The sequence below is a fragment of the Narcine bancroftii genome, chromosome 4, assembly GCF_036971445.1.
Source record: "Narcine bancroftii isolate sNarBan1 chromosome 4, sNarBan1.hap1, whole genome shotgun sequence".
Classification (NCBI taxonomy): Eukaryota; Metazoa; Chordata; class Chondrichthyes; order Torpediniformes; family Narcinidae; genus Narcine; species Narcine bancroftii.
The window spans coordinates 244,421,294-244,449,114 of NC_091472.1; the positions used below are offsets into that span (position 1 = coordinate 244,421,294).

General features: G+C 42.8%; 1 protein-coding gene across 13 annotated transcripts in view; it reads left to right on the forward strand.

The window, feature by feature from the left end:
• The window catches only part of rftn2 (raftlin family member 2), a 186,283-nt gene that overhangs the window by 70,619 nt on the left and 87,843 nt on the right, over positions 1-27,821 (forward strand). For all 13 annotated transcript variants that reach the window (XR_011356518.1, XM_069934549.1, XM_069934546.1 and 10 more), the window contains exons 8-10: positions 16,615-16,662; positions 17,225-17,353; positions 21,126-21,224. Coding sequence is in view for 12 of the 13 variants with exons in the window: in XM_069934549.1 (XP_069790650.1) it covers positions 16,615-16,662; positions 17,225-17,353; positions 21,126-21,224 (276 nt within the window). In the remaining variant the exon portion in view is untranslated. The remainder of the gene's footprint in view (positions 1-16,614; positions 16,663-17,224; positions 17,354-21,125; positions 21,225-27,821) is intronic.

Sequence of the window (27,821 nt, forward strand, 5' to 3'; positions counted from 1 at the left end):
GGTGGGGGGGAGGGGGGCTCACAGACTGAAATCATATTTTTATGTCATTGAGAGAGGAGTATGGAAGAAACCAACTGCGGGGAAGGGGGACCATAAATTTTTGAGCAGAATCCTAAATAGGCCATAGCCAAAAAGTAAGATTGAGATGGCTGCTCTATACATTGAAGCAATAAATAAAAATGTTGATTTTTTAAAAGATTAGATTTTATATATTCATGCTCCTGGTAAGGTTCTTTATTTAGAAGGAGTATCTGTCGAATGTAGAACTAGCAAAATCTGTTTGCTAATTTTGATGAATTAAAAATCTTTCTTGTCACAGTTTTGTAAAATATTATGAATTTAAATTCTGTAACATTGGTTTGGGTGCCACAAGCATTAATTTGTTAACTAGTACAGTATTGTGCATTTTGTGGTATTCACTAGCATTTGTTATATTTTCATGACAATTTTAAATCAATGTGCTGCGAAATCTGCTCGTATCTTCAACTCTCACAAGAACAGTGTTCAGTAACTGGGGAAATAGTTCCCACTTCCACATTTATGGCATTTGAAAGGATCAATCACAAATATGTTGCTGAATCAGAGTATGGAGTGAGTTATACAGGTACACAATCCTTTATCCAGAACCAGATTTCAGAACTAAAGCCAGCTGCCCCAGATTTAAGCCCACCCGAATTGTGCTGCCATATCCACCCCCATCCAGTCGTGTTGGTGTCTCTCTTCCCCTTGCCCACCCGAGTCACGCTGCTGTCTCCCACCCCATCTGAGTTGCGCTGCCGTCTCTCTCCCCACCCACCCAAGTGGGCCAGATTGGAAGCTGCCGTTTCTCACACACACACCGCCTCCACCCTCGTCTCTCTGCCATCTCCCACCCGCCCGAGTCGCGCTGCCGTCTCTCTCCCCCATGCCCAACCTAGTCGCACTGCTGTCTCTCTCTCCCCCCTCGCCCACCCAAGTCTCACTGCCATCTTCCCCCACGCCCAACCAACCTAGACACGCTGCTCTCTCTCTCTCTCTCTCTCTCTCTCTCTCTCTCTCTTCTCTCTCACTCTCTCTCTTTCTCTCTCTCTCTCTCTCTCCCCACTCCCTCTGCTGTACCAGCACCAGGAAAAATTGCTGGTTTTCGGAACTTTACGGATTTTAGATGTCCGGATAAAGGATTGTGTACTTGTATCTGTATTTTTAATGATATTGTAGCAGTTTCAGTATTATTCAAGAATAGATGTTACAGTACAATAAGGAAGGAAGTGTGTAAGAGACCTGGACTGACTAGTGTAGAAGACTACCATTCTAGCTAAATAGTCCTAAACATGAAAATTGGATCACACAGCACCTGGGTTTTGATCACTATAGAATTAAATTTCAATTTTCCTGGAATAGATTGTGCTGGAGATCATTTCTGATTCAAATTATACTATACGTGGAATGAATCAGACACTTGTACTTTTGTTTTTTTGCAAGTATATGATGTCATTATTTATGTAATGTCCATTTATACCACTACTATCATTAGTTGGATTAGAAAACTGCAACTTACGGTCATTGTATAACAACTTCTGAGGTGCTCACTGCTGGATGGTCAGTGCAGGGTGCACAGATACCTTTCAAGTCCACATTGTTAGAACTAATAGTGTGTGTTTTATTTTTTCACCACTGAGTTGTTAAGCTGTTCATTGCATTGTGGATTGACAACCATACAGCATGCTAATCTGCAGAGAGCTAACTACTAAAGAACCTTTAGAGAGATCACATCTTCTCTGAACCTGCGATTCACAATGTTCTTGTAGACTCAGGTTTTCCTCCTCTAAAATATCTACTATGATGCAAGAGCTTCAAATCCATTCTAATATATGGATTACTTGTTCTGAAGGTATGTTCACAATGACTTTATGGCATTTGAAAGGATCAATCACTCATCATGGAGCATTTCCAAGTTGGTGTACAGATATTTGACATGTCCCCCAATTTGCTGCACCTAGTTGTATGAGAGAGGACAAGGTTTATGAAGAAACAATTTCAAATATTTAGCTATCCACTGGTGTAGAACCATTGACATCACAGTATTTGTCATCTATGCTGATTTCCCAATGGTGCAAGCTGCCAACTTGCATGTGTCCATAAGGATTTCTCTGAAATTCCTGGGACTTCTCTAATTGATTTTACTAAGAAGCTAGCAAAATTGAATTTCCCACTGCAAACCAATTCACCTTCTCCATACTAGAATTCTTAACCACAACATTATACAATGGACGCAGTGGAGAGTACATGAAAATCTCTGGTGTATCACTCCACTGAATATAGAATATGAATGAAATAATCCCTGCTCCAAGTACCTTAGTGAAGCAAGAAGGTCTGTGATTGTAGTTAATACACAAAAGTGCTAGAGAAACTCAGCAGGTCCATATGAGGCAAAGAAATATAACCAAGACCTGAGGCCTTCAACAAGTTTTGAGCAAAAAGCAGGCAACAGCCTGAATAAAAACATGGGGAAGAAGGGAAAAAGGGGCAGGGGGAGGAGCACAGGCCAAGAGGTCATAGATGGATATGACGGCAGGAGAGAATTGATCCGGAGAGTGAATGCAAAGCTGGGGAAAGGAGACAGAGAGAGGGAAAGAGAGACAGACCTGGAGGAAAGGAGACACAAGGATCATGAAGGAGAGAGAATAGGGGGGTTGCTAATGGAAACTAGAAAAGTCGATTGTAATGTCATCTCGTTGGAGAGTTTACAGATGGTCTGAGTGACTTGCTTCATTAAATAATTGCATTTACTGATATATCCCATCTAAGATCATTTTTACTGAAGTTTTCGATCTGCAGATTTGTACTGTGGTGCGTGAATCACATTGACCTTCTTGGAAGATCAGAAGTGTTAGTATTGAACTGTAGAAATTCTGTAACTTGTCATATGGTGACCTGCTTCTCCCAGAGAGTAATGAATTTCTTTAATTCTCTACCCAAGAGGATGCCTCATTAAATATACAGTAAATCCTCATTATCTGGCATTCAATCAATTGGAAACTTAAACAACCAAGAAAAATAAAATGGAAAAAATAAATCAGTAATTTTTTAGGAAAATAAATAAGAATAAATAAAGTTTTAAATAAAATTGTAAAAGTAAATGTTTTCCAAATCAACACTCAACCTCTTGGGAGAAAACATTCAGCCAGCGGAGCACCCCGATTATGCTCCACCTGCAACAGCTGTTTAAATAAAAATTCAATAAAGTTGGATTTGAATAAAATGACGTCACCCAAGATTAAGAGCCTATCGCTCGCTGCTGGGGTGACTCTCCCAAAGTGTCTCCCTATTCCTGCCTGGTAAGAGTATTTATCTTTATTAATATATTAGTAAGGCTTTATCTGTAAAGTTGGGGAGATGGGGTTAATTATGACAACGGCATGGTTAGTGTAGCATTTAGTGCAACACTGTTACAGCGCCACTGACCTGGATTCAAATTCAAAGGAAGGTGCACCAAGGGCTTGACTGGGACATTGGCGTGTAGGTGAGTCGGGTGGTACCGAAGGCCTGACTGGGACATCAGGTTGAGCTGTGGGCCTGACCAGGACACAAGTGTGCAGGTGAGTCAAGTGTGCTGAGGTCTTGACCAGGACATTAGAGTGGAAGTGAGTTGGGTTATTAGTATGGGGAAGGTGCGCCGAGGGCCTGGCTGGGACACTTGCATAGAGATGAGTTGTCAGCACGAGGAAGGTACGCCAATGGTCTGACGGGGTCACAAGGATGAGATTCGGTTGACACTCCAAAAGTGTCTCCCTATCCCCTCCCTAGTAAGAGTCTATATTAGTACAGTACAACTCTGATTATCCAAAATGGTCGGGATTAGGTCTATGTTGGAAAAAACGGTTTGTTTGGATAACTGGTCATTTTTTTAAAACAGCCCAGTAGGAACAGCAAACCAGTTGTAACAGTGTTTAACAACAAACAACAAGGGAAGGTTTTATAGGCATTAAAATAATGTTTAATTCTCACCAAAAAAAAATGCTGGCCGCAATGGTGCCGCCGATCCCCAACACATCCTTGATGCTGATCCCCTGGGAGGCTTCCCAGGCTGGTGGAACACTCACTGGTGAGCCGGGTTCTTTCTGATCACCAGAACTCCCGATGCCCGAGTTCTGACTTTGAATCCTTCCCTAGGCCTACCGCAAATGCACACAAGGAAGTCCAGTGCAGTAGTAAGCTGAGAGGAAGTCCAGTGCAGTAGTAAGCTGAGAGGAGGGTTCAAAGTCAGCGTTGGGAGCTCTGGTATGCCAAGGAAAGAGGGAAGGGAACGCCACTGGGCCTGAGGTCCTGCTCCTACCCGAGAGGCTGCTCTCCTTGATGACACCAGGACAAGAAATTTTTTGATCTCTTGCAGCTGGGAGACAGTGGCATGCAGTTTGAGAAGGAGAGTTGGAGAGAAAAGCCAATAGGAGAAGATAAAGAAGAAATGGAAAGAGAGAGGAAAGGAAATTACCTGAAATGAGGACGATCGTTCTAATTTCATGTCGAATGAATTTTTTTCAACCTGTGAGGTCAGATCGGCTGCTGAAAAAAATTCAGATAAATGAATATTTCTGATTTGCTTTAGATATCATTTATCAGAATTTTTAAAAATTCAAATAAATGAGGATTTTGGAGAACCAGTTTCGGAGAATCGGAGTTGTACTGTATTAGGTATATTAGTAAGGCTTTATCTATAAACTTAAAGTAGGGAGGGGGTAATTATGATGGTGTCACAGTTAGCGTAGCAGTTAGCACAACACTTAGAAAATTTAAATTTAAACCCTGGTCGCTGGCAATGTAAGTTACAGGAATTACTTGATTAAAGTGTATTTTACATAATTACAAACTACAATACTGATTTGTTTTAATTATTTTGCCTTTTAAACGGTGTGTTCTTTACGCAGATGTATTAATTAGTCATTTAATGAGTCTCACTCAACCAGAAAATTTGCATTTCCGGCATTCACAATCCCAGTGGGTGCTGGATAATGAAGATTTTACTGTATTTGAGATGCAGACAGACACATTTTTGTCCAATACTAGAATTAAGGGTTTTGGTGAAAAGGCAGATGAGTGGAGGTGAGTCCACAGCCTGATCATCCATGATCTTGTTGAATAATGGAGACATCTCAACAAGCCAGATGGCTTCCTGCTCCTATTGTGTTATATTGTGCCTTTTCTCACCCACCCTCAAGACATTGCTCCTGATATATTTCTTGTGGATAAGAGTATTCGTGAATGAGTGATTATGGGAATTAACTGTTAACTCCCCATAGTCTCTGTATCCTCAATGTCTGCCATGTGTAGTGACCAGCCTTTGAGTACTGTACAGTAAAAACATTTGGAGATGTACTACAAAATTGTGATGTGAACCTGTTTGATATCAAACTGGTCTCATTTTTAGTACTTTTTCCAGTAGTAAACCATCAAAATACATTTTCAAGATGGATTTTGACCAAATTAGCAGTTTTTTTTGTGGGGTCCAATTTTATGTGAGCATTACCTGAAACTACATTTGAGCACATGTAAAATGAATGCAATCCCCTTTCTAGACAGCTGCCTCTACATCTCAGAACATTATATTCCAATATCAAATCCAAAAATAGTTCCATATCAAAATGGCGTGGTGCAGACCCTGCTGTAGTTCACAGCAGAGTCAACATTTCAAGTCAAAGATCTTTTATCAGATCTGGAAAAGATGAAATTGCAGAAAGCATAGAATGTTGCCTGGATTAGAGGGTGTGAGTTATGGAAGGAGGTTGGACAAACTTGAGTCATTTTCTATGGAGGCTGAGGGGAGACCTGATCTAAGTTTATGAAATTATGAGAAGCATTGAGAGAGTAGACAGTTGGAATCTTTTCCCAGGGTAAAAAAAATGTCACATACTGGAGGACATGTTTTTTTTTTAAGTTGGAGTCGGAGTGTGCAGTTGTTGTGAGTGAGTAAACAGATTTGATGGGTCTCTAAAGCAAGGACTCTGAACACTATCTGGTAGTAAATGATTTTATTAACAAAAGATGAGCATGGGAAAATCACACTGGGAATAAAAGTACAAACGCACAAAATTTATAGACAACTGTGGCAAAATTGCTAACAGAGCACATCTTACCAACGATTTCTCCAGTGCTGTTCCACAGTACTCAGTCTGGGGTGAAGCAGGGTGGTACCTCAAAGAGGGCAAGCCAAGCACACGTGGCATCCTTTATGGGGCTGGGAGGTCCAGCCCAGGTAATTTACATGGAGCTAATGGCTCGGTACTAGCACAGACTATTAGATTACAGAAGCCATTGGCCCAAGGCCAAGTACAGGAGGGACCAGCCCAGGTAATTTACAGGAAACCAATGGCTCAGTGCCAGCAAGGTTAAGTCAATTACAAAGGCATATGCCCCAAGGCCAAATACAGAGGAATTTAAATTGGCCCACACCAAGGTGTGCACAAATGGGTGGGCAAAACCTTGATTGGCAGGTGGTGGGTATTCTGACCAGGTGGCACAATTAGCATAGTGTTGATACAGTGCCAGCAACTGGAGTTCAAATCCAATGCTGACTGCAAGGTGTTTGTATGCTCTTCCTGTGCCTATGTGTGTTTCCTCTGCGTGCTCTGCTTTCTTCCCACCGGAGGTTGTAGGTCAGTTGGGCAGCATGAGCTCATGGGTTGAAATTACCTATCTAAAAATCTATGCCAAACGTGATGCTCAAACTAAAACTCTGCTGCTTTTTTTTCATACAGTGAACCATATCAACCAAAATATATACAAACATTTCTCATTAAATATACACAGTGGCATTTTCTCCCTTTTTTCCCCCCTACCTTCCCACCCCCCCCTCCAAAATCAATAAATATTCAACATATACAATACAATAAAACCATTAAACAATGTCATCACACAATGAAAAGTAAACAAGAAAAATGTGTCATTTACTTTTACACACTGGAACAAGTCGTTTTGTCTTCTTATCATTTTAGGGGGTGGAGATCCGAGGCAAGCCCTCTCTGTTATGTTCTATGTAGGGTTCCCAAATTTGTTCAAATTGTACCTAATACACATCTATTACTTGAAACTGTTTCTATCTTGAAGTCTCTTAAGCTCTGCCAACTTATCAGTTCCACCATCATTCCTGGCAGCCTGTTCCAAGAAACTTGCCTCACATATCTCCATTAAACCCACCACTACTGTATTGTGAAAGGATGCCTCCTTCATATGTGCTCCAAAAGAATTCCTGTGTAATTGCTGATTTAGTATTTTTACAAGAACTAATCATTCGATCTTCCCAGTAACAGTGATGAGTCTAGTACACAATCTGGCAATTTAGAGGATTACCGCACTTCATTTGGAGTGTCATGTTACCAATCATGCTGCTAAATATAAACTTTCAGCCAGTCCAGCTGGTGAATTGAGCTCCTGTTCTTACACTTCGAAGGCAAGACCAAGTGTGAAAGTACATATGTAACCCATGACTCCTTTGTTATTCCAGGAACAGCACATTAAATTGATGTTGGGTGTGTAACAAATTGATTGTTGCATGCCACTGGTTTTGTCATTGTTATACATTTACTGCCTGCATCAGCAGGAACTGTGCCTGGATCTTTTAAGGGGAAATACATTCTTGCTACAAGATGTTGATCAAGTATTGAAATTAATACTTTGAACAATACTAACTATGTTAGATGATGTGTGTGCAAGTATTTGACAATGCACAAGAGGTCTTTTTGAAGAGTCCCAGCAGTGGAGTGATGGAATGTAAATACTCAGGAGATCAAAGGCAAGAATTTGCATTTCAGGGTATTAGTGGCTGAAGTTTACAGGTCCAAGAATATAAATGCAAATGCAAGGTTTAAGAAAATTACACAAGTTCTCAATTCAAAAGTCTTGAAATTTTAAGTGGGATTTCACAACCAAGCAATTGTCCAGTTCAGATGTTCAAAAACTGACATTTTCCCTAAGGAGTGGAATAAAGAAGGCAAAGAGCATCATTAAATTTTGCAATTGTTGCCACACCCAAAGGAACCATGGGTTTTAGAGGCAAGGATAAATCAAGAATTTGTATATGATGAGAAAGCAATGCATTGATTAGAAATGGATATGATAAGGCTCCTATAGCTCAGTGGTTAGAACACTGGCCTTGTAAACCAGGGGTCACATGCTCATTCCTTGCTGGGGCCTCATTTCTGTCGTGACTTTTGGCAAAGTGGCAATTCTGTCTTCCTTAAGGTAGATAAAAGTTAACGAATTTCATGTATATTACAATCTAAATGTAGCATTACATGACAATAATGGAACTGTGGCAGCTCACCACTAGGCAGGCGAACCGGCCCCATTTGTAAGCCACGCAGCAGGGCAGCCGGCCAAAATGGCGCTGTCGGGGATTTTCCCTTCCTCCCAGCACGGGCCTCAGAAGCCTGTGGTGGGGGACAACGTGACGCCCGGGTGACATCAGCGCCCTCCAGCACGGTTCTCAGCCAGGTCAGGGCTGGGAGTATAAGTGCAGCCCAGCAGCCTGCAATAAACTAGTCTGCTCACTGAGCTCATCCCGTCTGGATATGTGTGTTCTTTCAGGAGCAGAGTAGCCGCCGCTACAATTGGTGACCCCGACTGGTTCACACATCTTTGAGCCCATCATGAGCGAGCCTAGGATCAGCGCTATAGCCATGAAACTGCCTGAATTATGGGTTCAGCAGCCGGAGACCTGGTTTGCCACGCAGAAGCTCAGTTTCACCTCCACCAGATTTCATCCAACACAACCAAATTCTACCGTGAGGTCGCTGCCCTGGACTAGGTCACCGCCAGGCGCCTGCTGCACCTCGTTCAGCACCCACCCACCGAAGACAAATACGAGACCATCAGGCGAGTGCTTACCGGATCCTTCGGACTATCCAGACACCAGCGTGCTGCTCAGATGCTGCACCTCGATGCCCTGGGGGTCAGGACCCTGATGGATGAGATGCTCGTGCTCATGGGCGAGCACACCAACTGCCCACTCTTTGAGTGCATTTTCCTCGACCATATGCTCGGGGATATCCGGCCGTTGCTGGTCCAGGAGAGCTTCACCACCCCGAGGAAGGTCGCCCAGAGCTATGGCTCACACGATTCCCGGAGGGCTCAGCGGTCCAGCAGATCATGAGGCATGGGCTGGACAACGCCAAGCCCATCCCTAGCGCTGTGGTAGCACATCTGGCCCCTGTAGGGGCCTTCAAGAGTATAACCAAGGCCGCACCATCTGCTCCAGGCCTCTGCTTTACCACCATCACTGGGGAGCCAAGGCTTGAAAGTGTTGTCAGCCCTGCTTGTTCCGGGGAAACGACCAGGCTGGCCAAGGACACAGCCTCCTCTACCTGCGGGACTCAGTCAGTGGCTGGAGGTTCCTCATTTACACTGGAGCCCAGATCGGCGTCATCTCGGCCACGGCCATCGAGTCCAGGAACCGACCTCGTGGACCTCCCCTCCTTGTGGCCAACGCAACAGAAATCTGGACGTATGGAGACAAGACAGTCCACTGCCAGATCGGCCAACGAAATTCTGCATCTCGTCCCTCCTGACTGCCATCTTGGGTGCAGAACCTCTTTGCACACAGGCTTCTGGTGGACATTCAAGGTAATCGCCTGGTGGACATCCATACCTTCCACGCCGTTCGCCTTGACGCTTCCTGCTTGGAGCAACGGCAGATGGCCACGATCAGCACAGCCAGAGACTAGTTCCAGTGAATCCTGGGTGAGTTCCCGACACTTCTCAAGCCACAGTTCTCCACTGCCTCGCCACGGGATGTTCAACCACATCCCCATGCAGGGTTCATGCCAAGGCACACCGTGGCTCCTGCCTGACAAGCTCCAGGTGGTGAAGGAGTTTTTGCACCTGTTGGAACTGGGGATCATTCAACGAGGCAACAGTTCCTGACTGTTACCCTATCCCTCACATCCAAGACTTGACAGCCAATCTGCATGGTGCGAGGATTTTCACCAATGTTGACCTGGTGCATGGAATCACCAGATCCCGGTGCACCCTGAGGACATACCCAAGATGGCCATCATCACCCACTATGGCTTGTTCAAATTCCTGTACATGCCATTCGGGCTCAAGAACGCCGCTGAGACCTTCCAGCGCCTCATGGACTCTGTGGGCAGGGACTTGGATTTTGTCTATTTATTTGGATGACATCCTCGTCGCCAGCAAGGACCAGGCGCCACACAAGGCCTTTTCTCCCGGTTGACCGATTTCAGCCTTACCATCAACCCGGCCAACTGCCAGTTCGGGTAAGAGTCCATGCAGTTCCTGGGCCATACCATCACGGCTTAAAGAGCCACACCCGCCGCTGCAAAGGTCGCCACTATCAGGGAGTTCCCACGCCCGGACAGCCTCAAGGGGCTGCAGGAGTTTGCGGGTATGGTCAACTTTTACAACTGCCTCATCCCAGGAGCTGCGCGCATCATGCAGCCACTATTCACTCTCATCGTAGCCAAACACAAAATGGTCGCTTGAAACCCAGAAGCCTGTACCGCATCTGAGGCCACCAAGGATACCTTCGCAAAGGCGACCATGCTCACCCACCCGCACACCGACCTGCATATGGCACTCTCTGTCGATGCCTCTGCCACAGCTGTCTGTGCTGTCCTGGAGCAGCAGGTGAATGGTCATTGGAAACCGCTGGCATTCTTCAGCTGCCTGCTCCGCTCACCGGAACGCGTATAGTGCCTTCGATAGCGAGTTACTGTGCATGTACCTGGCGGTGTGGCACTTCTGCTATTTTTTGGAGGGGAGTACTTTTACCATCTTCACCGACCACAAACCCCTCACCCAGGTGCTCGCGATGGCAAAGGATCCCTGGTTGGCCCACCAGCAATGTCACCTCTCCTTCATGTTGGAGTTTACCACCGACATTCGGCACAAGGCGGGGAAGGACAATATGGTTGCCATTGCACTCTCGCAACTGGCCATCTGTGCACTGACGCCCGGCCTCGACTTTGACCAGCTCGCCCGGGACCAGAAGTCTGATGAGGAAATGAGGGCCTTCAAAACTGCCATCATGGGCCTGCGGTTCTGAGACCTCCCGACTCTGAGCGGCGAAAGCACCATCCTGTGCGATATCTCCATGGGCACTCCGTAACCAGTGGTTCCCCAGCAGTGGCACAGGCAGGTCTTCCGTCACATCCATGACCTTTCATATCTGTCCATCAGGTCCATGGTCCGGATGGTGGCAGAACGGTTCGTATGGCATGGCTGGGCCAGAACATGCACCCATTGCCAGACGTCCAAGGTGCACAGGCACACGAGGGTGCCCATACAGGAGTTCGAGCACGTCCGAGAACTGTTAAGCCACATTCACGTGGACATTGTCAGCCCTTTACCCGTTTCTCGGGGCAACCATTACCTGTTTACGATGGTGGACTACACCACTCGCTGGCCCGAGGCTATCCCGATGCCAGACGGCTCCACCGACTCCTGCTCCCGAGCACTGTTACCTGGTTGGGTCGCCCGGTTCGGCGTCTTGGGTCGTCACCTCACCACCAATCGGGGCACCCAGTTAACATCTGTGCTCCTGGGCACAGATCGCCAACAGGTTGGGAATCCAGCTACACCGCACCATGGCCTACTACCCGCAGGCCAATGGACTCGTTGAACGACTGGACCGCCACCTTAAGTCGGCACTCATGGCCTGCCTCACCGGTCCTGACTGGGTGGACGAACTGCCTTGGGTGCTCCTGGGCATCTGCTCCACTCCCAAGGAAGATCTGCAGGCATCATCTGCTGAACTGGTCTACGTTGCGCCGCTGGCACTACCTGGTGAGTTAGTCAACGTACCTCACAATCCCCAGCAGTCACCGCACGAACTACTTCCTCACTTCAGGGCACGCTTGGACTCATTCGAACCCCCACCGCCGCCCAGGCATGGCACCCACCCGTCTCACATTCCCGCCGAACAGCTTTCTGCGGAGTTCGTCTTCGTTCGGCGGGGCCTGGCCGCGGCACCACTGCAGGGACCGTACGAGGGGCCGTACAGGGTTGTACTGCATTCCGTTTCTACGTTCACGCTGGATATTGGCGGCATGTGGGACCTGTTTACTATGGACAGGCTGAAGCCAGCGCACCTCAATTCCATTGAGCCCGTGGTTGTAGCCCAGCCCAAGAAGCGAGGCTGCCCAGCGAAAAAGGACATTGGCACCAGTTCTGGAGGGGGGGCTGTGTGGCGGCTCACCACTAGGCAGGCGAACTAGCCCCGCTTGTAAGCCACGCGGTAGGGCAGCTGGCCAAAATGGCACTGTCGGGGGTTTTCCCTTCCTCCCAGCACAGGGCTCAGCCATGTCCAGGCTGGGAGTACAAGTGCAACCCAGCAGCCTGCAATAAACCAGTCTGCTCACTGAACTCAACCCGTCTGGTTGTGTGTGTTCTTTCAGGAGCAGAGTAGCTGCCACTACAGAACCTTATTATCAATATATCAAATTAAATTTGTTAAAATAGCAGTAGCAAGGATATGTATTGCAATTGCTTGGAAATTGGATTTCTTATTTCAGAATGGGAAGGTGGAATGCAAAAATTCAAAGCTATATCTCTTTAGAGAAAATTACATATAATTTGAGAAATAATTATACTGTATTTTTGTGAATTTAGTGAATATGCAAATTTTAGGTATAAATATGTAGAAATGTTCTTCCAGCTTCTTAAGACCTATGTCAACCTTCTTCCTTAAATTGATCATATAAACTTTGCTGGAGTCGTGTGTTGGAAAGCGATATTACTATGTTTTTTTTAATGGGGGGATGTTATAATCATCATGTAATGAATTAAATTTTCTTAAATTTAAACATTTATTGCTCTATATAATGGTTTATTAATTACGTGTATGGAAAAATTGAAAATAAAATATTGTAGCGGCTACTGTGGAAGAGCCAAAGCTGGGAATGGTAGTTATATTCGCTGCTAGAAGAACCAGGTGGTGGTGTTTATGCGTTCTTTCAAAATAGGTCAGCGGGAGTAAACTGACCTCAGCACCTGTGTCTACAAGAAATTTTCGCTTACCTGCGTCGTCTTGAAGATACAATAGGCCCGTATTTCCCGCCTTTTTCCTATAATAGGTACATGGCTGGACACATTTATGGGCATTTTTTCCCCAATGGTGATGGTAAAAACAACACTCTCGATGTACATCAGCACATTCCTCCTTTGATTGAACTGCAGATACAGGAGGCTCGTAGGACGCGGGAGATGTATCTGCTCCCAAAACAGGCTGTATTTGAGTAGACTCTTGTGTAGGAGTACGATAGAGCCTGTCAGCCTCCCATGCTATGTCATGGGGATGGCAGAAATCCATGTTAGTGATGGGTATGGTGACACAAGCTGGGAGCTTTAGGGTTTCAAAAAGCAGGCGATGAGAATGACTGTCTTCCAATGCCAGCATCTCATTCATTAGGTCTGATGGATTCCTGTCACCCAAACCTTCCATATTCAAAAGCCACATGCCACGCTCATGTCTTGACAATCCAGTGTATTCAGGAGAAACTGGCGTACTAGTTTTCCGCTGCACATTGGCAATAAATTCGCTCACTTGAGATGCACCTACAACATGCTAGAACTTCGTGTCCTCCGCCGTTATGCCCCAAAGACAAAACTGCGTTTCACCCTGAATAAGCTAAACCCAAGGTTGATGGGTTCAGAAAGGAGGCAGTAGAGAAACCAAATATTGGAATCTTGAGCAAAAAAAAATTGCCTCTGGACCTTCCCTCAGCTTGTTTTCCACCTTTAAATATATTTTGTTTTCACCAATTCTATCTTAATCTTGGTAAAGAATTCAGACTTGAAACATTAATTAACCATTTCTACCCATGGATGCTCTCCAACTTGCTGTGTTCCTCCAACATTTCTTTGCTTGTGCTGTCGTTAATATTCACACATGAGCTCGTCAGTAAGAAATAAGATTGTATTAAATGTCAACTTCCAAAAGATAGTCTAATTATTCAATTGCTTTACCAAGATTTTAAGGGGTCACTGCAGTCATAAATATTCTGCAAGAGCAGGTCAGAGGCTGGATATCCTCCAGACACTAACTCACTGCAACAAGTCCTTTGGTTTGGGAAAAATTGTTAGAGCAGCTTGCACACACACATTTTAAAACACAGAAAATTTGCAGGAGGCAACAAAGTATCGACAGCAGTTTGCTTAGGAGAACACGTGATCTTTGCAGGTAGAGGAGAACTGTTTTGCTCTCAGAGAGTGAGGGAGTGAAACAGAGGAGAGACACAGAAAACAGTTCCTGAAGGACGAGCTGGCAAACTTTGGAAGGCTGCCTGGTCAAAGGAGAAGACTGGTGGTCTGAAAGTGACTTGAAAGAAAGAGGATCATCTGGAGAACTCTGAAGGGGGCAAGTTTCATCAGCAAGACTGATCGAGAAGGAATCAGTTGTGGATGTCCTGAAAAAGGAATCTCTCTGAAAACCAGCAAGAACCCTCCTGAGTGGTAACCTGTTAAGCACCAAAGACTGGTGAACTTTGTTAATGCTAACTTCTGTGCGCAGAACAAGAATTGCCTACAATCGGTGAGATTGGACTGTGATTCAAAGAACTTTTCTAATCTTAAATATATATTACACACACCTGCACTTAGTATTAGAGGAGGGATTAAGTAGTTAGGTAGGATAGTAATAAATTAAAGTTTAATTCTGTTTTCTTGTTCAAATATAATTAAAAACTACTTTTTAAGTCACCCTGTGTTGTGGTGCATATCTATTGCTGCTGGTGTTTGGGGTCATATATCTTCTCGTCTGGAATGTGATAAAATGTTGTGTACATGCTTCAAATGCTGGAATCTGAAACCAAGCTGGAGAAGGTCCATACCATTCACAAAATCCGTCCACTGAAACATTCCTATTTTCCACTTCAGACATTTCTACCTCCCAGTGGTGCACTCTAGTTATATTGTGTATCATTGACAAAATAAGCTGCAGTTTGTCATCTGTGCTTTCAAAAAATGACCTTGAACTTGTGACTTCTAACCATAAAAGCTTCATCAGCGACATGATGAGTTGCACTACAGAGGAGAAAACTCTCGTGATATGGTGTGAGAGTATCAACCCGACTCTCAACTTGAACAAGACAAAGGAGATGATCATGGACTTCAGGAGGACCAGGGATGACCATCAACAACTCTATAGTAGAGAGCACAAAGATCCTTGGAGTTGGCTTAGCTAGTGTCCTATGTGGATACACCTCACTTGTTGGGAAGACACAACAGTGACCACTTCCTGAGAAGACTGAAGATGGCAAGGCTACCAGCCACCATCATATTAACATTCTAAAGGAGCTTGATGGAGTAACACCTGGCCAGCTGCATCACAATATGATCTGGTTACTGTAGAGAAATGGATCAGAGGTCAATCCACCGGGACTCTAAGTGTGACAGAGAGGGTCACTGGACTCCCTCCCACCCCCATCAACGTGATCTACCAGGACCATTGTCTGAAGAAAGCATGCAAAATCATTGAGGACCTCTTCCACCACACACACACATCTTTCAGCTGCTTCTGTTGAAAAAGATGCAGGAGTTTCAGAGACAGCATAACCAGTGAGAATGCTGAATGACCAAAGGAATTGTTCATACCACCCAAGACACTCATATTCATGTAACAGTGTATATTTAGTCATTTGTATATATGAATACTTGTCCTACATATGTATTGTTTGTATGTGTGTTAGGTCTGGTCTTGTGGTTGTATGTTTTGCGCCAAGGATTGCTGAATATTGTTTCATCAGGTTATACTTGTGCAATCAGTGGACAAACTTGACAAAGGAAAAGTACAGCAGGTGTAGAGAAATACCACTACCTACCCAGCTCTCCAAGTCATATGCCAATTACCTTAGAAAAATGTATTGCTATTCCTTCATCATAACTAAATCCTGAATTCCTTATTCAATAATATTGCGCAGGTCTATAGCAACTCAAATAGACTACTGAGGGATGAATAATTAGTGGAAGCTTTGTCATTCATGCCCACAATATAAGATACCACAAGACTTGATGCCCTTTCATTGATTACTGCAGCCACCTCCAGAGGTCTAAAAGTTCTGATGCAGAATTGTCACTTCTTCCAGTACTGACCTTCATGATTTGTTGCTCATCAGCTGCTTGTTGAAAACTGTGAATCCTTCTCAATCGTATTCAGGAACTGAACATGTACATAGTGCCCCAGCAACTCAAATTGTTGAAATATTCATACATAATTACATTGATCATACCAGTTTTGCAACAGCAATCTGAATTTGTTAGACTTTGTAAGGGATTGTCAGTTGCTATGTATTACAAAGAGAAAACCTGATAATGCTGTCCATTAGACGCAAACGAGAAAATCTGCAGATGTTGGGGTATAGCACAATACACAAAAAAAAGTGCTGAAGAAGGGCTCAGGCCCAAAAGTCAATTGACTTTTACTTTCTATGGATGCTGTGTGACCTGAGTTTCTCCAGCAAGTTTTTTTTGTGCACAATACTGTCCATTGAAATTCTCTATTAATTTGACTCACACAAACGGCATTAGGTTAATCCACACTGTCAATTTAACACCCATAAAAAAAGCTCAGAACATTTCAGATGATTATTGTTGTTGATAAGTGTTTGATTATTTTGTTTGCAGGCACCAGCTCATTGTATCGCAGGGCAATGGCAGTGGGGATTGCCACAGGTAATACTTTATTTAGATTTCAAATGGTGATGTTGAATGTTTTGTTTCCATTCTGCTGTTTAATGATTTTTTAAATGTAAACTTGTTAAAAGTCGATGAATAAAGATACTAATGATGTTTTTCCATAAGAGGTTGGGCAACTATTATGGAGCCAGAAATAGAACTGACAAATATTCATTGGCTAGAAACATTAACTCATTTTATCTCGAATTGTGTTATTTGAATTGCGAATTTTTGTTTAATGTTACTTTTCCAGAATCTGTCATAAAACAGAAGCATCCCTCATGATTAGTGGCATAAATTTCTACCCAGAATTACTAATTCAGCATTTGGGTATCATACAGCATCATCAGGGGAGAAGATGGGATTTACTGAGTTTTGATAAAATGTTACGAGGCATTGATGAACTTTACATGCTGGAATCTGCCTTTTTTTCCTCATTGCCTCATATATGCAGTTATTTATTCAGATAAACTGGTATTTGAAATTGAAGAAAATTTAATGCCATCCTGATAACATAGCATTTAGTGTTGTTTACAATGTTTGTTTATTATTGTATTAGTCACCAGCTTCCACAACCTCAGTTTTATATTTACAACCATCTGAGATCATTTATCAACCGGTTGAAATGCCTCAAGATGGAGGATGTCCACCACCTCCACTTCCGGTGATGGAAGCCGCAATGCCAGAGGTAAATACTAAATTGGTTAAGCAAAAGGATAAACATACTTCTGTTTCATGCCATAGAACTAAATAATAATTATAACTTGGTCCTTCTAATCCATGCCAAGTGCTTTTTCCCAGCTAACCTACCTCTACCAAAATGTAACACCTCACACTTAATCTGCATTAAACTCCATCTGCCATCTTTCAGCCCACTCTTCTAACTGGCCTAAATCCCTCTGCAAGCTTTGAAACCCTTCTTCACTATCCACAGCTCTACCTACCTTAGTATCATCCACAAACTTACTAATCCAATTTGCCACCCTATTATCCAGATCATTAATATATATAACAAATAATAATGGACCCAATACTGAAACCTGAGGCACACCACTAGTCACTGGCTTCTAATTTGACAAACAGTTGTCTTCCACTAATCTGGCATCTCCTATTCAACCACTGATTAATTCATTTGACTACTTCATTGTTAATACCTAATGATTGAACCTTCCTAACTAAACTTCCCTGAGGATCCTTATCAAAGGCCTTACTAAAATCCATATAAACATCTACTACTTTACCATCATCAACTTTCCCAGTAACTTCAAAAAATTTGATAAGGTTTGTCAAACATGATATTCCCCTCACAAATCCATGTTGATTGTTCCTAATCAAACCCTGCCTCTCCATATTTATATATACCATCTCTAAGTAAGCCTATAATTACTAGATTTACTCCTAGCACCTTTTTAAATCAAAGGAACTACATGAGCTATCTTCCATTTCTCCGGTATCATTCCCGTTACTAATGACATTTTAAATATCTCTGTCAAAGCCCCTACTATTTCTACACTAACCTCCCTCAAGGTCCTAAGTAATATCGTCAGGAACTGGAGATGTATTCACCTTTAATTTCCTTAAAAGCACCAGTACTTCCTCTTCTTTAATCATCGTTGTTTCCATAACTTCCCTAGTTATTTCCCTTACTTTACATAGATTAATATCCTTAGTAAAGACTGAAGAAAAAATAATGTTCAATATTTCCCCCATCTCTTTTGGCTCGACAAATAGCCATCCCCTCTCATCCACTAGGGGACCAATTTTATCCCTCACTATCCTTTTGCTCCTAATATATCTGTAGAAATCCTTTAGATTTATTTTCATCTCATTTGACTGAGCAACCTCATATTTCATCTTGGCCTTTTTAATTTTCTTCTTAAGATTTTACATTCTTTCTGTTCCTCTAACACCTTATTTACTTCATGCTGTTTTTACCTTTTGTACACCTCTATTTTTCTAAACAATATTTCCAATAACCCTTGAAAACCAAGGATCCCTAAAACTTTTAGGCTTCCTTTCATCCTAACAGGAACATACCATCTTTGTACCCTTAAAATTTTACTTTTGAATGTCCTCCATTTTCCTTCTACAACCTTCCATAAAACAATTTATCCCAGTCCACACCTTCCAAATTTATTCTCATCTCCTTAAAATTAGTATTTGTCCAATCAAAAATCTCAACCCTGAGTCCATACCTCTCTTTCTCCAAAATTATTTTGAAACCAATAGTATTGTGATCTCTGGACCCAAAGTGCTCCCCAACACACACCTCCATCACCTAGCCTATCTCATTTCCTAATAGCAGATCCAACATTTCCCCTTCTCTAAATTGGTACCTCTGTATATTGATGTAGAAAACTATCTTGCACATAATTTAACTATCCAGCCCATTTACAGTATGGGCATCCCAGTCAATGTGTAGAAAATTAAAATCTCCCATAATCACAATCCAGTGCTTACTTCAAATATCTGCTGTTTCCTTACAAATTTGTTCCTCCAGTTCCCTCTCCGCAGTAGATGGTCTATAATACACCCCCATAAGTGTTACCATTTCTTTCCCACTCCTCAATTCCACCCATAGTGCTCTAGATGAGCCCTCTAATCTATCCTTCTAAAGCACCACTGTAATACTCTCTCTAACAAGCAATGAACACCTTCCCCTCTTGTTTCCCCCTAATCTATCACACCTGAAGCAACAAAATCCTGGTATATTTAGTTGCCAATCACACCTCTCCTGCAGCCATTTTTCACTACCACATTATAATTCCTTGTGTCTATCCGTACTCGAAGCTCATCAACTTTTTTCACAGTGCTCCTTGCATTGAAATAAATACATTTATGAAAATTTTAAATGATATACAATATCATTTTCAACTTAATAGATATTTTTCATTTATTCTATTTTGTTGCTTATGAAATACCTGATAACTGCAGAAATAATCATTTTCAAATGACAGGGGTTTGTGTTATCCAGGAGAAAAGTACTTGCATTTACATAGAACAGTACAACACGGCCCTGTGGCCCATGATATTGTGCCAATCTATGTAAACTTACTCTATATCAATCTAACTTTTCCTTCCCTCACAGCCAGTCAACATTTCTTATATTTAGGTACATATCGAAGTCTATTAAATGATCTGATTGTGTCCGCCTCTACCACCAACCCTAGCAATGCATTCTAGACACCTGTCACTGTTTTTAAAAAAAAGTACTTCTGACCTAAACTCTCCTCCTGTGCCCCTCCAATAATATTTTGCCCACCACTGATTTAAGACTCACTGATTCTTAATTCCAGGATTCTCTCTGTTAATTGAACAAGGAAACTACATTTGCCATCCTTCAATCATCCATTACCACTCCTGTGGTTAGGACTCAAAGATCATCATCAACGCCCTAACAATTACTTCCTGTAGTTACCTGGTGTCTACCCAATCTGGCCCCAGGGATTTATTCATTTGGATATTTTTCAGAAGCTCGAATGTTTTTTCTTAATCTTGAGATGCTCCGACACATTTGCCTGCTCGACACAGATTTTTCTTTCATCAAGGTCCTCTCTGGTGAACACTGAAGCAAAGTATTCATTGAGGATCGCGTTCAGGCACATGATTTTCACCTCTCCCCCCACGCCTTTATCCCTGAGCAGTTCAACGCTCACTCTTGTCATTCTCCTCTTCTTCAAGTACATGTCCTTTGGATTTTCCTTAATCCTACTTGCTAAGGCCTTTTCATGGGCTCTTGTAAATCGCCTCTTTATTCCTGGCTGTTTCATAACTCTGATTTTTGCTCCCTAAACCTTATGTATGCTTCCTTCTTCCACCTCACCTCTCTTTTACCCTACCATCCTTTCCTGTTTCAGTGGGACAATCCTATTCACTACCCTGTACTAATGCTTGTCTTCTACCACTATGTTTCTATCTTGTTTATCATTGCTTTTATTGTTTATATCTGTAACATAATAACACAATTTTTCCCTGCAATAGTTTAAACTTATTTTCAAGGACAATGTGTAACCAATGATAGATATTAGGTTAGTAACTGGATCACTGCCTGGAATGGAGGAGCCAACTCTCAGGACAAGAACAAAAGGGTTGCTCACTTGGCCTGCGACATCACAGGCACCAGACTTCACTCCATCAAGGACATCAACATGAGACGGTGTCTTTAAAAAAAAAGCAGCTTCTATCCTCAAAGACCCTCTTCACTTTGCTACCATCAGGAAAAAAGGTACAGGAGCCTAAAGATGAGCACTCAACGGCACAATGACAGCTTCTTACCTGCTGCCATCAGATTCCTGAATAATCAATGAACTAAACACTGCCCTACTTTTCGTACACATTTTTTTTTATTTATAATAATGTAAGATGGTTATAATATAAATGTTTGCTCTATGATGCTGCTGCCAAGCACCGAATTTCATGACTTGTTGATGACAATAAATTCTGATGTTTTTTCCCTCTAGCCCTATGGTGATCACAGTGTTCAAGCACCGTATCATCAGGTTTATACCCAAAGTCCCATGGCAATTGCAGCCCCATTAATGCAGCAAGAACAGGTTAAGGTAGGCAAAAAAAAAATACATAGTGATTATTTCTGTTGTCTGATGACCAACCCCAGATCAATGGGGAGCAAAGTATCTGAATCCAAAGGTAGGGCGAGTTTCTTCAGATACTATAATCATAACAATAAACCTTTGTTAATGAGAGCAGGTGTGAGCTGCTGTATCAAAGTGGGCTACATATTCCCAAAATGTGGCAACCACAGACATGCTGTTTGATCATTTTCTTCATCCCCTGACATCAGTAAATTAGTACCAGAAGTTACTGGAATTGCAAGGCGAGAAGGTTACAGGGGCAATTGAGAATTTATTGAACAAAGTGTAACTCCTTGATAAAATTTCAGGATTTAAAATTCGAGTCAGATCTTGATGAGAAAAAAAGAAAACTGTAGAGAGAAAAAATAAAAAGGCAAAATTCAAAAACTGTCAATCAGTCAAATGAGTGAGATTGAACATTGTAAATTGCTGTACTTTTTTAGGCTATTCACATTACAAATGATCACACCATTACAATGAATTAAATGTCAATGTACTAATTCTACAAATTCTGAAAAGAAAATAAATGGGGGACCAGTAGCAGAGCAGTGTAGTTGGATCAGTATTTGGGAGATTTTCAACATACGGCTTCTCTTTTAATTGGTGAACTTATTAGCCATTTTGTGTATTAATCAAATACACCTTGAGGACAGTATTGTTTTCCAGCTATATCCTTGTATTCCACCAACATTGTCTTGCACTATGACCTAAAATTTTCTTGTGTGAGGCTAAAGCAGAATATTGTTCTTCAAATCAAAATACCAGATATGAGGATAGGTAGAAAGCACTTTTTTTTTTAAATATTAAGAGTGAGGAGAGCAAAATAAAAACAATTTTTCATAGTCTTGTATTCTTTATTGATAAAAGGCTAATCATGGAATTGTTCTTTTTTTGAACACATCTTGCTTCAATTCTGGAAAAACAAAAAAATTGTCAAGAATAAATACAACTATCTTTACATTAAATCACAACAAAAATCAATAATTCTGTAGGATGGTAAAATATTACAGACTGATTGCTACAAGAAGGAAAGCATTGCAATATCTGTTTAAGTATATTGCAGAAACGTACTGACTTTTTTTCCTTTGACAATCCACCTGTTAGTTGGTCATCTTTTCACATTTACAGATGTTGCCGCCTGGTCTTCTGGTGTCTTTATGGCAGTCATTGACATCCTGGATGTAAGGGAAGTTAGCAATGACTAAAAATCCACAAACTTCAATGTGTTTACATTCAGTCATACTGAGGAAGTTGAGGTGTTGACAGCATTTGTCTGCGTTAACACTAGGCTGCAAACTGGGAGTTGTCCAGTTTTTTTTAAAATAACTATAGAAAGGGGGAATTAAGTAATGGATATGTGATGACTTTTACTATGACTGACAAAGCAGTTGTGTTCTGGTGCACTGACCTCTCCTTGCCAAAGCCAGTCAACAGCTCTCAGATAGCACCTCTTACCAATTGAGCAGAAACCCACCAAAAAGCATCAAGCCTCTGACCTCATCTCTTTGGTTGTCTCCTTTCCAAGGCCTCCAACTTTCTTTTTTCCTAACTCTGCACTGCCCAGTTCTTCCTCCTATCCAAAATCCACAAACACAATTGTCCCAATAGGCCCATTGTTTCCATGTGCTTCTGCCCCACTGAACTGATATTTGCTTCCCTCAACTCCCCTGTTGTCTCCCCTGGTCCAGTCCCTCCCTACCTACATCCACGATACCCTGCATGTCCTCCACCACTTCAACAACTTCCAATTCCCTGAACTTGACCACCTGAGCATCCAGTCATATGCCTCCTTTCGCTCATACCAGTGGCTCAAACTCCTTAATTTCTTTCTCAACAACAGATCCAACTAGTCCGCCTCCACCACCTCCTTGTTCTTCCACTCAATAACTTCTCCTTTGACTCAAAGGGGTAGCTATGGGTATCCATATGAGCCTCATCTATGCCTGCCTTTTTGTTGGCTGTAGAGCAATCCATGCTACAAGCCTACGCAGGCAAGGCTCCTCAATTCTTACTCCACTACATTTATGACTTCATTGGGGCTGCTTCATGCACTTAATCCACTTTGCTACTGGCTTCCACCTCAAACTCAAATTCACTTAGTCTCTCTCAAGCAACACTCTCCCCTTGATCTCTCTGTCTCAATCATGAGAGACAGAGTCTCGAGAGAAATTTTCTACAGACACACCAATTCTCAAAGCTACCTTGACTACACCTCTTTACAGCCTGACCCCATAAGGATTCCATTCCTTTCACAGAAATCCTCTGTCTCCATTGTATCTGTTTCCAGGCCAGATCATCCAAGCTGTTCTTCAAAAAAATGAGACTTACCCTCTACTAGCATCAAATTGGGCCTCAATCACATATCATCCATTTCCCACACACCTGCTCTGCCCCCCCCCCCATCCCCAAAGTCACAAGGAAAGGATTGCCCTTGTTCTTTACTACCACTCCACCAACCTCTGTATCCAACATATAATAAGCTACAATTTCCGTCTCCTGTAACAAGATCCCACCACCAGACATATCTTCCTCTCTCTGCTTTTTTGCAGGGACCACTCCCTCCATGACTCCCTCGTCAACTCATCACTTCCAACCAATTGCTTCCTTGGTACTTACCCCGTGACATGAGAAATGTGACATTTCCGCCAATCCCTCACCATCATTCAAGGCCCAAAACACTCTTTCCAACTGAAGCAACACTTGTGAATCTGCAAGAGTCGTCTACTATATCCGATGCTCCTGTCGTGTCTCTACATCTGAGAGGCTGGAAGATTGCTTTGTTGAGCACCTTTTGCTCTTCTATAATAATGAGGTTTTCTTAGTGTTGACCCATTTCAATTTCACTTCCCATTCCCATACTAACATGTCTGCCCATGATTTCATGCACTGTCCATCTGAGACCTCCCTTAAATTGGAGAAACAACAACATATTCTGTCTGGGAATCCTCCAACTAGATGGCATTAACAATGACATCTCCATTTTTCATTAACCTGCCCACCCACACCCCCTTCCATCACCCCACATTTCTGTCTCTCAGCTTTTCTCTCATGCTCTCCTATCCATGTCCATCTATGGCCTCCTGACTGTTTGCTCCTCCCACATTTCCTCTGCCTGGTTTTTTTTAAATTCAGGTGGCTTCCTGCTTTTTGCTCATACCTTCAAGCCCAAAGCATTGTTTTTCTTTGCTTCTTGTGGGTGCTGCAGGACTTGCTGAGTTTCTACATCCCTTTTGTTTTTGTTTAACTACTGGCAAAATATACCCTTCTGGTCCTGTTCTGCAGAGCTGCAGTGTACAAAAGCCTGCTTAGAGAAATGCAGTCTTCTGACCAAATAGATCCAAGGAAATAACTTTTTTATAAGATCACCCTTTAAGTAGCCCCACTCATCTGCTCTCTTCTATTAGGCACAGCTGCTGCACTTTCTGGTTGTTGAGGCTGCTGTTGTTGGTCCTGTTAATCTATCCAAATTAAACATGCAATAATAGCACCTCTGATAAGCAGATAGAACAGTCTGACGATAAGTAAATCGAGAACAGAACAAAACAATTTGGGACATTACAATTCTGGGATTAATTCTATTAGCACAACAGTTTTAAATCTTATGAATCAATAGCTTGCAGCTTAGTGTCCTTTAAATATTGCTTTAGTGGTTCTGGAATTAGAACTGCTTAATTCGACTGCCGACCTAGATTTTGGGTGAATGTTGGATAGCCACTGTTTAAAAACCAGTGTTGCCATTTGTTCTAATTGGAACATAGGACACTGATTGTATTACCAATCAACCAGTCAGTCAGAGAATCATGATTAATAGGCTTTAATCACCTTAAAGTGTCAGCACAGCTTGCATGTTGCTGGGCTAGTTCCAAAGCAGGTACTGAGGGAGGGATTTGGGTGAAACAGGCTTTATGGGGATATCTGGGAGGGAGGAGTCATTGGTTCAGGAGGCAGACCAGCCCCCACAGCACATATATACATAGTCCAGCAGGGTGGTGTGGTTTAGTGTTCATTGCAGTTCCAAAGTTCCTTACAGGTTTAGCCTGTCCAGTGGTCTCATCTGTTGCTGTGACTGTTACAGGGTCTGCAGAGACACAAGTGTCATTTCCCAGGCAGTCTCTTGTGCAACAGGCTGATGGGGTGTTGGTACCATGGTGCTGTTCGAATTGATTGGAGTTTGGGGTGCGAGATTGGGTGCCGATAGTGGGGCTGGTTGGTCAGGGTTACCGGAGGAGGGGATTGGTCGATCGAGGGGTCTCCTCCGTGCACGAGGACCCGGGTGGAGAAAATGTCCTATCGACTATACTATACTCCACGTAGGCATATTGGGGCTTGGTGTGGAGGAGGCAAGTGGACCATCTCGATTAGAGGGTCAGTTTTGTGATGTCTGATGACCCTTTGGAGCAGCACTGGCCCAGAGTTCGTGAGCTAGGATGGTAGTGTAGTTCTGGATGCTGACTTCCTGGGGAAGGAAAAGTACCTTTCATGTGGTGTTACATTCATGGCTGTATAGAGATGGGACCTGGTGGTATGAAGTGTATTAGGGAGGGCTAAGAGAACCAGCCTCCAAATAGTGGCATTTTCCTTCTCTATCTGTCTGATCCCCTAGGGGTTATAGCCCATGGTCCTGCTCATGGCCAACAAGTACTGGCGCAGCTCCTCACTCATAAAGGAGGACCCCGCCTCTCCCCCCCCCGCCCCACCAGTCGCTATAGATACAACAGGGTATCTGAATGGAACAAAGATGCTGCATAGCGCCTTTATGACAATGGTCGTGGTCATATCCAGGCAAAGGGGAAATGTTTCAATGTTTCGAAAGTACACATTCCTGTTGGTGGACAGGAGGGGTCCCTTAAAGTCCATGCTCAGCCACTCGAAAGGGCAAATGGATTTGACAAGATGGGTTTTGTCCATCCAGTAGAACTGGGGTTAGCACTCAGTACAGACTGGGCAGTTGCATGCTAACTCCCTGATGTCTGACCAAGTAGGGGAGGTTGTGGGTTCTAACAAAGTGGTAGAGCCTGGTGACTCTGGGGTGGCAGAGGCTGTTGTGGAGGACTTGGAGGCGATTCAGCTGCATGTTGGTGCATGTCGCCTGGGACAGGGCATCAGGAGGCTTGTTGAGCTAAGTAGTGCCTCCAGTAGCACACAGCTTCCACTATGGCTTGGGTCTCTTTCTTGACGGCTGACTGCCGGAGCTCAGGGCCCTGGAGGGTTCTGGAAAATAATGCCACAGGCCTACCTGCCTGGTTGAGCATGGTGGCCAGGGTGAAGTTGGACCACATCACTCTCCACTTGGAAGGGGATGGATCATCTACAGCATGCATTGCCACCTTGGCGATGTTTCCCTTGATGTGTGTCAACGCCATCTGGGAGGGGCTTGGGCATGACGACATTTATGGGAATATCTGGGAGGGGAGAGTCACAGGTTTAGGGAGTGGGCCAGCCCATACAATGTATATATACATCTATATACATAATGGTAGCACCACACTGATGTTCGTGAAACTCATGTGGGCTGTTTGTGAAATAGGAGGGACTTAAATGATTAAATACCTGTTTCTCCTGGACATGTGAAGATAAAATGTTATGTTTAGTAGCTGTACCTAATAACTAAAACTGAACCTTTAAGATGAAAGGGCCACTGATAGTATAGATTAGTTAAAAGGAAGGAACACTCTGCAGACTATTTTGGGAAAAAAAACAAAATTGTAATGGCAAAGTGAATAAAACAACCAGAGTTTGTTTATGCATTCCAAAATGCATAATGATTGGATACTCAGATCTTGGAAGTGTCCATCTATAGATCTCTAGAGATTGGAGAGTTAGATGCTTAGTCTACTTAATCTTATTTATGCCTGTCCTGCCATGTTCATCTTGCATCCTAGTAAGTGTTATGCTGCATTCCCTCCAAAGTGCATATATAGGTAAGGAAGCCAAAACTGTACACAATACTCCAGATGTGGTCTCACTAAGACACTCTTGTTCATTTGCAAAAACTCAAGCAATAAAGGCCAATGTACCATTTGCCTTCCTGTCTGCGCCATCTCCATTTTAAGCACCAACATTTCCCAATCTCACTATTTTACCTCTTATTGGATGCATTCAGGTTAAACCTCCTTTTCCATGAAATGTTTTTGCAATTTTCAAACTTTTCTTACTTGGAATATGAGAAAAATAATCCAATCTTTGAGATTTTCAGATTAGTGTTGAATAAATTGACAACTAAATGATTTCTTGTTTATTAACCTTTCTTTCATTACTATGGGGATTGTGAACGTGTTGATGTCAAGTCCACTTCATATTTGAATCATGGATTTTATAGTTTTAAGCTTTTAATGCATTTCATTTATTGTTCAACTATGGAACATCACAGTGCTGAAATTACCTTCATTGCCTCAGATTTTTTTAATGAATCAGTATGACCAACCCTGATTACATAGTAAAGACATAGAAGAACCATCATCATTGCATTCAGTTGTTGTTTAAAGGAACAAGAGTTGACTAAAACTAATTAGTTGGTGAAATCATTTTTCACTATATCAGGAGAAATCAGGTGCCTCAAGGAAA